We start from the raw sequence: 12,924 nt of genomic DNA, 5'->3' as shown, positions 1-12,924 counted from the left end.
TAGGGGCAGGTGAAAGGTTCTCTTTAATAAATTAATATTTTAATTTGAGTCGGTATATTTCTTCCGACTATCCAAAACGGACTACGAATCCACAGCCCTTCCTCTTAGAATACAAATTTAGGAGAGCATGTTCTGTACTGGCCTGGGGCAAGCAAGGGGTTGTGCGCTCAGGACTAACAAGAAGCCAGACAAATTCTGAATGCATCTGTGGGTTTAAATAGATATGAAAGGAAACAAGGCCCTCGTATACGACTCTGTAAACAAATCCTTACAGTGACATCAGAGATGGATGCTCTTGAACACCATTACTTTAATATAAGCTGCAGGGGAAATTGCACAAATGCAACAGATTGTTAATGGAGTAACATAATCTCCTAGATTTTAACGTACAGTAAATTGCTGTTTAAGTATATTCAATTCTAGCTCTTATATTTCTAAGGGGAAAAAGGTTAGCGATGTTGCTGTCATGTGAGTCAAAGGAAGCGACCAGCTCATGCCGTGCTGGCGTCTCTATATGAAGTACCGGCACAGGGAGAGCTATGTACCTGCCCTGCCCTTCTATGATGATTGCGCTGGGACTCCTAATAGGCATCTTCACTCTGAGAACATAATGATGGCTATAATTAGTCTGTGACTAAAGATCGCTAATAACAGACTGTTTACTTGCTATAAAATAAGCCAGAATAACGGGTTTATCTTGGTGACAATAAATATCTAACCGGTCAGAGGTATATTTACACGTCACGGATTACCCGGCGTTGATTTTTCAGAAAATCTATGGCAGAACTCTATAGCGGACACTCCGATTCCTGCTGCGGATTGGTCAGCGGGTTCACATTTGGGTCAGCCCTATTGTAATTCAATGGAACTATTCCGCGGCAATAATGAGCATGCTGCAGATTTAAACATTTGCATCGTGTTCATTATTTCTCACAGATGTTTTCTGAGCATGTAAATTGAATATAAAGTATCCCCTTCGCACGTATTGCCAGCAGAAGGTGAGCAAATTCTGTTTGGATTTAGACGGGAAATCCTCGCTTAGATCCTGATAAAAATCCTGGATGAGTGAACATGGTCTTAAAAAAAAATTGTGAATAGGGCTGGCTACTTAGGCCTGGTTCAACTGCTGCAGAATACTGCTAGTCAGAGGTGTAACTTAAAGAGGCTCTATCACCAGATTATAAGTGCCCTATCTCCTACATAATCTGATCGGCGCTGTAATGTAGATAACAGCAGTGGTTTTTTTAAAACGATCATTTTTGAGCAAGTTATGAGCTAGTTTAGATTTATGCTAATGAGTTTCTCAATAGACAACTGGGCGTGTTTTTACTTTTTACCAACTGGGTGTTGTACAGAGGAGTGTATGAGGCTGACCAATCAGTGACCCCCAATCAGTATCATACACTTCTCATTGTTCCAGCCCAGCATGATCCACAGCACAGTGTGATTGTGCAGTGAAAGAAGCTGGGCTGGAACAATGAGAAATGTAGGACACTGATTAGGACACTGATTGGTCAGCCACAGAAAAATGTCTGCCCATGGAGGCGCTCCAAACCACCTGGAGCATGGCTTTGTTCACAGCGATATTGTTGTATTGAAACAGAATTGGAACGTCTCTAAACTTTTCCTATCGAGATGGAAGCGTTCAGTTCTCTACAATATCCACAAGCAGTATTCCTGGCACTATCCTTTTTATTGCAGACACCGCGTGTTCTCGAGAGATCACGCTGTGACGTCACTCACTTCCTGCCCCAGGTCCTGCATCGTGTCGGACGAGCGAGGACACATCGGCACCAGAGGCTACAGTTGATTCTGCAGCAGCAACAACGTTTGCAGGTAAGTCGATGTAGCTACTTACCTGCAAACGCCGATGCTGCTGCAGAATCAACTGTAGCCTCTGGTGCTGATGTGTCCTCGCTGGTCCGACACGATGCAGGACCTGGGGCAGGAAGTGAGTGACGTCACAGCGTGATCTCTCGAGAACACACTGTCTGCACTGCCAGAAGCTGGGCATTGTGTAGAGAAGTGGCTGATACTTCTATACACAACGCCCAGCTAGTAAAAGAAATAAAAACGCCCCGATGTAACGAACACAATACACGCCCAGTTGTACTTTAGAAAGTCTCATTTACATAAATATAAAAATGGTCATAACTTGGCCAAAAATGCTCGTTTAAAACAAAAAACAAAACGTTACTCTTATCTACATTGCAGCGCCTATCTGCTGCAATAGGAGATAGGGGTTGCAAAATCTGGTGACAGAGCCTCTTTAGGTACAATATGTCACGAGAAAATCTCAGAATCGCTTGGATAGGCAAAAGCATTCGAGTTATTACCACATAAAATGACATGTCAGATTTGAAAAAGTGGGGCTGGTCCTGAAAGGGTTAAATGCATAGTGTGGAATTTAGAAATTATGTTTGTTCAGATATTGATCAAAGCTGACCGCAGCATTCAAGGGGAAAGTAAGAAGGGGGATGCCCCTTGGATGGCATCACAGGGACTCCATGTGACTATCAAGGGACATACCATATATGGGCAGACAGTCCAGGATCCATTGAAGGACCCCAGGGCTGTATGACCATATTTACTGTGCGGGTATGTTCACATGCAAACTCAAAAACTTCTGAAAATACAGAGCTGTTTTCAAGGGAAAACAGCTCCTGAGTTTCAGACGTTTTTGAAGCCAATCGCGATTTTCGCTGCGTTTTTTTACGCCCGTTTTTGGAGCTTGAAAAATAGCTCCAAAAACGACCCAAGAAGTATCCTGCACTTTTTTGAGGCCGTTTTTTTATCCGACCGTTTTTCAAAATGGCCGGGGAAAAAAAAACGGCCCATCGGAATAGAATGCCGTTTTTCCCATTGATTTCAATGGCCAGATTTTGGAGGCGTTCTGTTTGATTTTTTTGGCCGTTTTTCGGGCGTTTACGGCCCGAAAACACACTGTGTGAACATACCCTTAGGACAGGGGTCTCAAACTCGGCCGGGTAAGTGGGCCACATATAGAAAAAATAGAAAGTTGATGGGCCGCATTACTTTCAAATTTGATACAATACAGTGCCCTCTGTAGATGCTGCCACAGTGCCCTCTGTAGATAATGCAACACACCGCTAGATAATGCCAGTGCCCTCTGTAGATGCTGCCCCAGTACCCTATGTAGATAATGACCGTGCCCTCCGCAGATGCTGCCACCGTGCCCTCCGCAGATGCTGCCACCGTGCCCTCCGCAGATGCTGCCACCGTGCCCTCCGCAGATGCTGCCACCGTGCCCTCCGCAGATGCTGCCACCGTGCCCTCCGCAGATGCTGCCACCGTGCCCTCCGCAGATGCTGCCACCGTGCCCTCCGCAGATGCTGCCACCGTGCCCTCCGCAGATGCTGCCCCACACACCCCAAGTTGATAGCTCCATTGGGGCTCCCTCTAGTAGTGGAATCCCCAGCCAGAGTGTTGCCAACGCTCTGGCTGGGGATTCCTCTACTGTTGGAGCCCCTGACGTCACTGTCCATACACAGTGACGTCAAGGGATCCTCCTGGACCGGAATGTGATATCAGGGGAAACCCAAGAGCGGGAGTCCCGGAGCAGAGCACTAGTATAGGCTCTGCGCCGGTACTCTGGGGAAGCCATTAACATCAATGTCCATATATGGACAGTGATGTCAGGGGCTTGCCCAGAGCTGGAGTCCCGGAGCAGAGCCGATTCTAGCACTCTGCCTGGGATTCCAGCTCTGCTCCTGACATCACTGTCCATATATGGACATGGATGTCAGGGGCAATCCCAGAGCTGGAGTCCTGGGCAGAGCGCTAGTAGGCTCTTCCTGGGACTCCAGCTGTTCTCCTGACATCACTGGGACTCCTGCTCGGGGGAAGCCCCTGACATCACTGTCGATGTATGTACAGCGATATCAGAGGCTTCCCCAGAGTCCCAGAGCAGAGTCTATACTAGCGCTCTGCCCGGGACTCCAGCTCTGGTGAAACCCCAGATATCACTGTCCATATGTGGACAGCGATGTCAGAAGATTCCAGAGTCCCGGAGAAGAGCCGATACTAGCGCTCTGCCCGGGACTCCGCTCTGGGGAAGACCCTGACACACTGTCCATATGTGGACAGCGATGTCAGGGAATTCCAGAGTCCTGGAGCAGAGTCTGTACTAGCGGCTCCGTGTCCCACGGGCCGCAGATGACAGCCCCAGGGGCCGCGTGCTTGAGACCCCTGCCTTAGGGCATACTTCGGTATGTCCTAACAACTGCCTGTGAACTATCAGTACACAGGCGAATGTACATGTATATAGATATGGCAGTATATTAAAGTTTAAAAATAAAAATTTAAAAAAATAAAATAAAAAGCAAAGCATGTTAAAAGCAAACAAATTTTTTACGGACAACATTAAAATAAAAAAGTCTCAATGCATAAAATACACATTCGGGATCGTCACGACCGTAACATTGATAGCGTCAGTTAGGAGGTGTACGGCTTTCTTTCACTTATTAATGTGAGGCACGAGGTGTTATGAATTCAGTACCTCCATGTGACCCCTGTTGTGTCAATTAAATCGGCTAGTATGCTTTGCAGTTTCCGTAACTCCCATAGTTTACACTGGAGAGCCGTGCACATTTTCTCGGCCACCGTCCCAAGAGCAGAGAATAAACCACAAATGTCTATTGTTCTGAAGATCTCTCTAGGAACAGTTTTGAGGGCCGACTAGTTAAATTCACATTCGCAATAGAAATGTATGGAGTAAAGAGCCCAACATGAAATAAATGCTAGGCACTCTCTTACTGTTAAGAATAAATCTGTATTTTTACAATTTGTACACTTTTTTATTAACACATACAAAAAAATTTAAATAACTTTGGAAGCGGCAAGTTACACAATTTGCTTGCTTACATAAAAAAGGAAATTCCGCTGCATTGGCACAAAAATAATCCACATTCAAAAAGATCCTTTTTAATACACAAACATAAATAAATCATAGGCACTATTTATCAGATCCACACTTCTCAACAATATCATGAAATACAAAAAGCAAACCCATCTCCTGATCAGAAAAGTAGAACAGGCAGGTCTCTTATCAAGAGTCAATAAACAGAGGTACCGACTGTATGTATGTATGTATGTATGTAAGTAAGGCTAGAGGGAATTTGTACAGAATAGATTAAAACATGTCAAAATAAAAGGGACAGTAATACATTAACTACAGTACAATAAAGTATTGCCTCCAAGCAACATTGACATTCATGGGCTAGAATGTTAGGATCACGTAACATGTATTTAGAGACAAGTTATTTATAAAACAAAGCACAAAACCCAATGATATAGAAATATAGTTTGGGTAGAAATGCTCCATATTCCTAAACTGGAAAGTATACAATTCTAAAATAAAAAAAGTTTGTGATTCATATTTTGGTTGATTAGTCTCAATGGGTCACACAAAGTCTTCCTGCGGTTGTATATGGCAGCGTTAAAGGTCATTTTGCATAGAAAGTTTGATTATGAAGTAACTTTTAGTCATTACCACTAACGCCCTAAGGTTTTCTCAGCCAATACAGGTTGTCACATACATTGTACTAGATTGCAGCACTTTCGGATTTAAAAAAACAAAAACCTAAACAAGACATTTTTCTCCATTGTAGCAAATAGAATTTGATTGTAGGTGTGGATAGAAAAACACATGCATTTTCTACATCAGTTTTCCAATCCGTTGTCTATTCTCCCTGAATATCTTTTTTTCCGTCCTAAATTCCATATCTTAAATGGCGGGTTGGAATTGATTTCTTTTTTTATGATTTTTTTTTTTAATACAGGGCGCCAAATCCCCAGATTTCTACAGCTCACGTTAAACTCAAAATAATATTCAGCAATTTCCCCTAGTAGCGGGGCTCAGGAAGGTTAATAAACATATCCATCGATAAATAGAATAGAGAGAACCATATGGCAAGTAATAGCACCAGGACTTCAGAGTCTATGTAAAAAGGTTGGTTTAATCACCACCAAGTGAGCGACGTTTTGGTTCACATCTGAACCTTTCTCAAGCTTGAGAAAGGTTCAAATGTGAACTGAAACAAACATCGCTCACTTGGTGGTGATTAAACCAACCTTTGTGTTAAAAAAAATTAAATAAATAAATAAAAAATAGCAGTCCAACATCATTAAACCCCGCTTCGGAAAGTCAAACTGAAACCACAGCTTCTGTTTCCGTTCGTCACCATTCCGGCAGGTTTCCGTTTTAACGACGGAATCAATAGCGGAGTCGACTGCGCTATTGATTCCGTCAGAAAAACGGAAATCTGAAGGAATGGTGACGAACAGAATCCATTTGCAATGTTTCCGTCACCATTGATATCAATTTTGACGGAAACGGAAGCTGGGGTTTCATTTTGACTTTCCGTTGCGGGGTTCACCTGACGGAAACCTCAGACGGAACCCCGGAACGGAAAGCCAACGCGGATGTGAACAGGCCCTAACCTGATAAATCAATCTTTTTGGTAGAAGTGATATTTCTACATAGCAAATAATTTACTTGTAAGTGTAGTAGAGTAGTAGGAAAAAAACAGAGCCCAAAATGAGGACATGCATGCCGCTCATTCTGAGTAATTGAATCATTAATTGAAAGGGCTTATTCACCAATTCAACTCCTCACTGCTATTATTTTGAAGTCATTCACTCTGTGGAATAATAGGTGTCAGTTTTGGCCCATATTTAAGGTAGGAGGGTGGCAAATGTTGCACATGTTGGTTATAGTGCATTTTCTTCTGAAATACCACGGAAAATGGGACGTACTTTGATTAAAAAGTTGATTAGAGAGGGAAAAACACATAGGGAAGTACAGCAAATTCTAGGCTGCTCAGCTAAAATTATCTGAAAAGCCTTGAAGTGGCAACCAAAACCTGAAAGACGCGTATGGAAGTGGGGAACTACTGTTCGTATGGATCGAAGAATAGCCAAAATGGCAAAGGCTCAGCCAATGATCACCACCAGAAAGATCAAAGAAGTTCTGAAGTTACCAGTGAGTACTGCTACAATCAGAAGACTATTAGTGAAGTCAAGTTACTAGCAAGAGCCCCCCGCAGAGTCCCGTTGTTGAAGAACAGACATGTCCTGAATAGGTTCAAATTGCCAAGAAATGCATTGACTGGCCCAAAGAGAAATGGCGCAACATTTTGTGGACTGATCAAAGCAAAACTTTTCTTTTTGAGTCTAGTGGCCGCAGACAGTAGGTCAGACGACCCCCCGAGCACGGAATTCAAGCCACAGTACACTGTGAAGACAGTAAAGCATGGTGCTGCAAAAATCAAGCAAATGGGGAAGTTTATCATACCATGGTTTTGGGCCTATTTATCGCATACAAGGGATCATGGATCAGTTTTAATACATCAAAATACGAGATCATGTTGCCCTATTCCGAAGAAGAAATGCCCTTAAAATGGGCGAACAGCATCTTGGTTACAGACAAACAGGATTGATGTAATGGAGTGGCAAGCCCAATCCCCTGACCTCAATCACATAGTGAACTTGTGGAGTGACAAAACCCAAAAACACAGAACTGTGGAATGTCGCCCAATCTTCCTGGACCGGAATACCTGTTGTGTTGCATGGAGTCAACCAACTTCTGGCACCTCTGATGTCAAGCAGTTCTCAGAAACAATGGTTATGCCACTATATATATTAGTTCAGTAAAGTGAAATACAACATTTTTTTAGTTTATACATTTGAGTTTTTAAAGAAAAATGCTGGCACTGCTATTTTTTTTCTTTTTTTAACAGCCTAATATTTTCTTAACTTTCTGGATTAACAATAACTGGATAAAATTTGTTATCGTTTTGATTTGGAATTTAATGTAGTTTTTCCAGTGAATTTGTATTTAGGCAAGTAAGTTATTATAATGATTTTGCGCTTTGCTTTCGAAACTCCCTGCTATTTTTGAACACTAATATATTATACAAACGGTAATTTTTTTTTTTTAACTAGACCGAATCTGTATCTGACAAAGATAGAAACTTGCCAAAATGAATACGGTTTCTTTTAAAATCAGCTTAATTTTTTTTTAAAATAAATTATATTAAAAACCAAAACTAATGTGTTAAAATAGCCTTACGCATGAAGCCAAAAAGGAAAAAGTAAGCAAGACCAGGTCAAATAGACAGCTCAAGGGCTACTTTACCTACAAGATAAACTTTGATCGCGTGCATTCATGTTTGCAATGTATGGATTAGATTTACTGAAGAAATAGTTGGGCTTCAAGATCAATTCCAATGATACCCCAATGCCACACTTCCCGCCACGCCACACTCACAGGGTTCCAAGAAGATGAGATATAGGGCATTGTTCGGTGGTATACGCACACCGTAGAGTTGTTTTAGCCGTTCCTGTGTCTGCTTGCGAGGTAAACACTTTGGTAATCGGTGGTTTTATCTACATGGCTATCATGGGACGATCAGACATATTCAGTTTAACAGAATTCACAGGTTATGAAAGGGGTTACGCAGGTAATTCTATATTAAAAAGACAAGTCAAAACTTCTGTAAGATTTTACTGCCTTTTTATAGGTTAGTGAAATATATTATAATAGTGCAATTCATATGGTACAAATGGCAAACACTTGACTGTGAGCACGTGTGCAGTATTTATCTATACAATATGACTGAAGACGTAACAGATGTTTGCACACTGAAACGGGATCAACATACATGTTACACCCTCAGTCATATTGTAGGAATAAATATAGTCTAGTGAATGTGTACTCGCTGCATGATCAGGATCCAGTGACCGAGCGAGTTTACATCCACTTCTCCATTGCAAGAGATTCTTACACTGCACCCCAAGCCTACCTGGATATAACCTATAATCTGAATTTAGGATTTCTAGCAACACAAACCACATGCAGTACCCCAAAACGACTGCCCCCACTTACACTCCATCATTCATATATGGTATGCGGCTAATGGCAATTAGAATTTACCCCATCCATATGAGTGGTGCTTTATGGGAAACAAAGCCTTACAGATCCCACGGAAATAAGTCAGATTTTGTTTTCAGGGTCCAATGTTTTCAGTCAGCACTTTGCTGCCCTCAGAGACAGAGCTAGATCTGGTACAGATGTGTGCCCATATCTACTAGAGCCTAGGCTATCAACCTGTGGAACACATACCCCAAGGGGTACATGCCAAGTGTCTAAGTGGCAGAACAATTAAATATTAAAATACTAACAACATATAACATGTATTAAGGCAGAAATAGTTTCGGCCCAGGACAGGTTTACCGGCATTTAGACAGTAGAAGTGGCACAGATAATGGTTAATATGGAATATGCAAGGCAAGATGAAGAACTACAATACTGAGAGGCGCCAGGACAAAATTATTTACAATTTAAATACATGTCTGATGCAGGAGAAAAAAAAAAAAAGAAAAAAATTGAGAATATAACAAAAGCTTTCCAATATTTAACCCTCTCCATACAGAAGGGAAATGAACCAGTACAGCGCAAACAGCCATCGGCCCACTTGGCACACAGTTTCACTCTACAGAGATTCTGACAGTGAAAGATCAGCATGTATGGAACAAGTGCATGGTTCTCATCGGTTTTGAATTACACATCAATGTGTAGAACCTCTTCACTTTAGTAAACGAGAGGACTACCGTTATAGATCCATACTTCCCAGGAGCCCTGCTCATACCCTTAGTGGGTGCCCGTGCCCTGTAGGACACACAGAGGCCTATACTACTGGTGTGTGTGTGTGTGCATCATTAGCGGATGTAGAGTTGAAACAAACAGCTTTAAAATGGAGCCCTTAATTCTTTAAACACACCAGCAGCACCATGCGGAACTTGTGTACAGTCTTAGGGACACACTAAGGTGCACCATATCTGAAGGGGACACTAACATTAAAAGATATCTTCATCTCCAGGCAAACTGTTCTGCGCCATACACCAAACCAAATGGTCATAAAAGAAAAAATAGAGTCTGCGTTCGGGAAGGCAATCCATTTAGTCTCCCACCTCCAGTCCCAATGTATGAAACACAGGTTTGGAAAAATAAGTGGAGACTGCTCTTAGGCTGCTCTCCTGCAATAGAGACCAAGCAGGATAAGCCTTGCCCTCTAAGCGAAGCTTAGAGGATAGACTGGACGAACTCTTGGCCCCCCTCATCTTCTGAGTCTGCCAGTTTTTCTGCAAGCTCTGCGGCCATGTGTAAAATCGAGAAAAACGTCGTCTCGCATACGTCTATGTTTAGAGCCCCTTTAAAGTGGAGCTACTGTGAAAATGATAATTATATTTACGCAAGATAACAGTGTGTCATGTTAAACAAAATCCTTTCACTGTCAGAGGATCCTGTGAAGAGTTAATGATTGTGAAAAACTCAACAGCTATTACATAGGTTACTCGGCAAAAGAATAATTTCTCTTCGTATAAAACTGCAAAATCCGTACATAAAATAGTCTACCAGATGATATACCTTTGTAGACAATTGCAGTGTTAGTGCTTCATACATAATAAACTCTTCATATATTATATGTATATAAAAAACATTTGAGCAGTTTTTCTTTGGCATTAACCACGTATCTTGTAAACGTAAAAAAAAAAAAAAAAGCCATTACCAGAGGTTATTCCTTTAACTGTATTTTACTTGAGAAGCCAGAAGGGGATGCAGTGCATCTAGTTTCTTAAGGGTTAAGACTAGAAAACCTAAAATCAAAGGATCGGAGAGGTCATGATAAGAGTGATTGTATGACTAGAACATCTGATGGTCTACATCAATAAAGTGCTCTTCTTTATGACCTCTGCCGCTTGTGCTAGATACGGACAGAGGTCCCTGGGATCAGGAAGGTAAATCCCAAAATGTTCCATGAGGGCGAGTTGCTCTGCAGTCACAGTGTGGATGACCTAGTGTCCATCGAGCAGTGAAGCTTTAGGATTTTGTGGATCAGTAGCAGCCTTCTTTCCAGCTATCATCTTTCATGGTGCCATATGTTTTGGGAGCTGGCAAAGATCTGCAGAAAAAAAAGAAAAAGATTTTGTAAAAATTGTAATTGCATGTAGTTTGTTGTATAATGGGGAGGGAGAGTTTAAATTTAATACACAAAATATTCTTGTCATCGTAAAGTCGGAGGAAAATTTTTGTGGTCACACACCCAGCTACTACAGTCCTTAGAATAACAGCAGCATCACCAGATTTAGAGTAGATACGTTATAAGGAGTCAGTCATCCCATTTTTACCTCCAAAATTACTAACACCGCTATATAGGGAATGATGCTACACAAGTCAGTCAGCCCATCATCAATCATAAAAAAAGTGCTTATATTCCTCTGGCCACCATATGCAAACGAGCACGAGTGTCCTGCATTCCAAGCAGAATTCACGTATGGCGGTTTTGCATATACACCAGGCTCCTTACCCACAGAGCAGGATCGAGCCGTTACCCAAATCTGCGGGTGAATTGCGGCCCCATTCATTTCTATGGGCCCATGCACACGACCGTGGTTTCCACGGTCCATGCATTGCCCAAGAGCCTGGACCTCAAAAAGAACGGACATGTCTTATTACGGCCGCATCTTGTGGTCCAGGCTCGTAGAGATGAATGCATGAGACCATGTGCCCGGCCCGCGAAATTTTCGAACTGCACCAAAAAACAATAGCATTTTAAGTGGCGTTTATGTGGTGTAATTTTGTACATGCTTTTTTCTGTCATTTCTAAAGTCCTGAAGGGACCAAAGAATGCTGCGTTTTGTTTGGAAAAAAACGCCACTGACCCCAAAATAGCCTCAAACTCCACAAACCCAAACACAGTTGTTGATATTTTACTACAGACTTTATTAGAACATCTGGCCGCACAAAAACAAAATATGCAGGCGGCTCGCGGGTGATGCTACACGGCCGCCCGAGCCATAAATCATGGCCATGCACACCACTAGGGTCGTGTGCATGAGGCCTAAGTTCATAACTTAGATGTGATTGAGAACAGGTGGATCCTGCATGTCAGAGACAATGAACCGTCAGTGCCGCTGACCTGACGGATTCAGGTCTCAGCACAAGATACAGCTGCTCTATATACAGGATATAAAGCAGTCCTATCTCAAAAAGTAAACAGAATTTTTAATAAAAAGTAAGTCGCACCAAACACACTGCTACACATTTTGATAAATAAAAAAAACTGTTTTCAAAAGGTGCACATCACCTTTAACTGTGTGAGTACTTAGAGGTTTGTATTCTTGTACTATTTTAAGAACAAGAATTAATAAACAATATTTGATTAAAAAACACAGTACAAAGAGTACTCCACAGACAGATACACTGTTTTCAGTGGTCTGTCTCTGGTCTCTGCAAGGGCAGCATAAACAACCGGACAGGTTCCCTTTAACTGGTTGCCGACACAGGACGAGTATGCTCTTCCTGAGCGGCGAGCACTTCGCGCATTAGGACGAGCATACTCGTCCTGTGTGACAGCCGTCCCTGTGTGTGCGATTGAGAGCGAGGCAACGGCTGTAATACACAGCCACGGCCCCGCTCTGACAGCGGAGAGGAGAGAAATATCTTCTCTCCGTTGTTAAAGAGGCTCTGTCACCACATTATAAGTGCCCTGTCTCCTATATAAGGAGATGGGCGCTGTAATGTAGGTGACCGTAATTCTTTTTATTTAAAAAAACGATCTATTTTCACAACGTTAGGAGCGATTTTGGTTTATGCTAATGAGCTTTCTTAATGCCCAAGTGGGCGTACTTTTACTTTCGACCAAGTGTGCGTAGTACAGAGGAGTGCATGACGCTGACCAATCGGCATCATGCACTCCTCTCCATTCATTTACACTGCACTAGCGATATAGATATATCACTATGTGCAGCCACATACACAAGCCCTAACATTACTACAGTGTCCTGATAATGAATACACATGAAATCCAGCCTGGATGTCATGTGTACTCAGAATCCTGA

General features: G+C 42.2%; 1 protein-coding gene across 1 annotated transcript in view; it reads right to left on the bottom strand.

Annotated features, from left to right (window-relative positions):
• Window positions 1-4,796: 4,796 nt before the first annotated feature.
• SLAIN2 (SLAIN motif family member 2) overlaps window positions 4,797-12,924 on the bottom strand; it is a 73,456-nt gene continuing 65,328 nt past the window's right edge. The window contains exon 8 of the mRNA XM_075859604.1: window positions 4,797-10,985. Within this exon, the coding sequence (XP_075715719.1) occupies window positions 10,919-10,985 (67 nt within the window). The 3' untranslated portion in view covers window positions 4,797-10,918. The remainder of the gene's footprint in view (window positions 10,986-12,924) is intronic.

Source organism: Rhinoderma darwinii, chromosome 1, assembly GCF_050947455.1.
Source record: "Rhinoderma darwinii isolate aRhiDar2 chromosome 1, aRhiDar2.hap1, whole genome shotgun sequence".
NCBI classification, from domain to species: Eukaryota; Metazoa; Chordata; class Amphibia; order Anura; family Rhinodermatidae; genus Rhinoderma; species Rhinoderma darwinii.
This window is presented reverse-complemented; position numbering and strand designations above follow the sequence as displayed.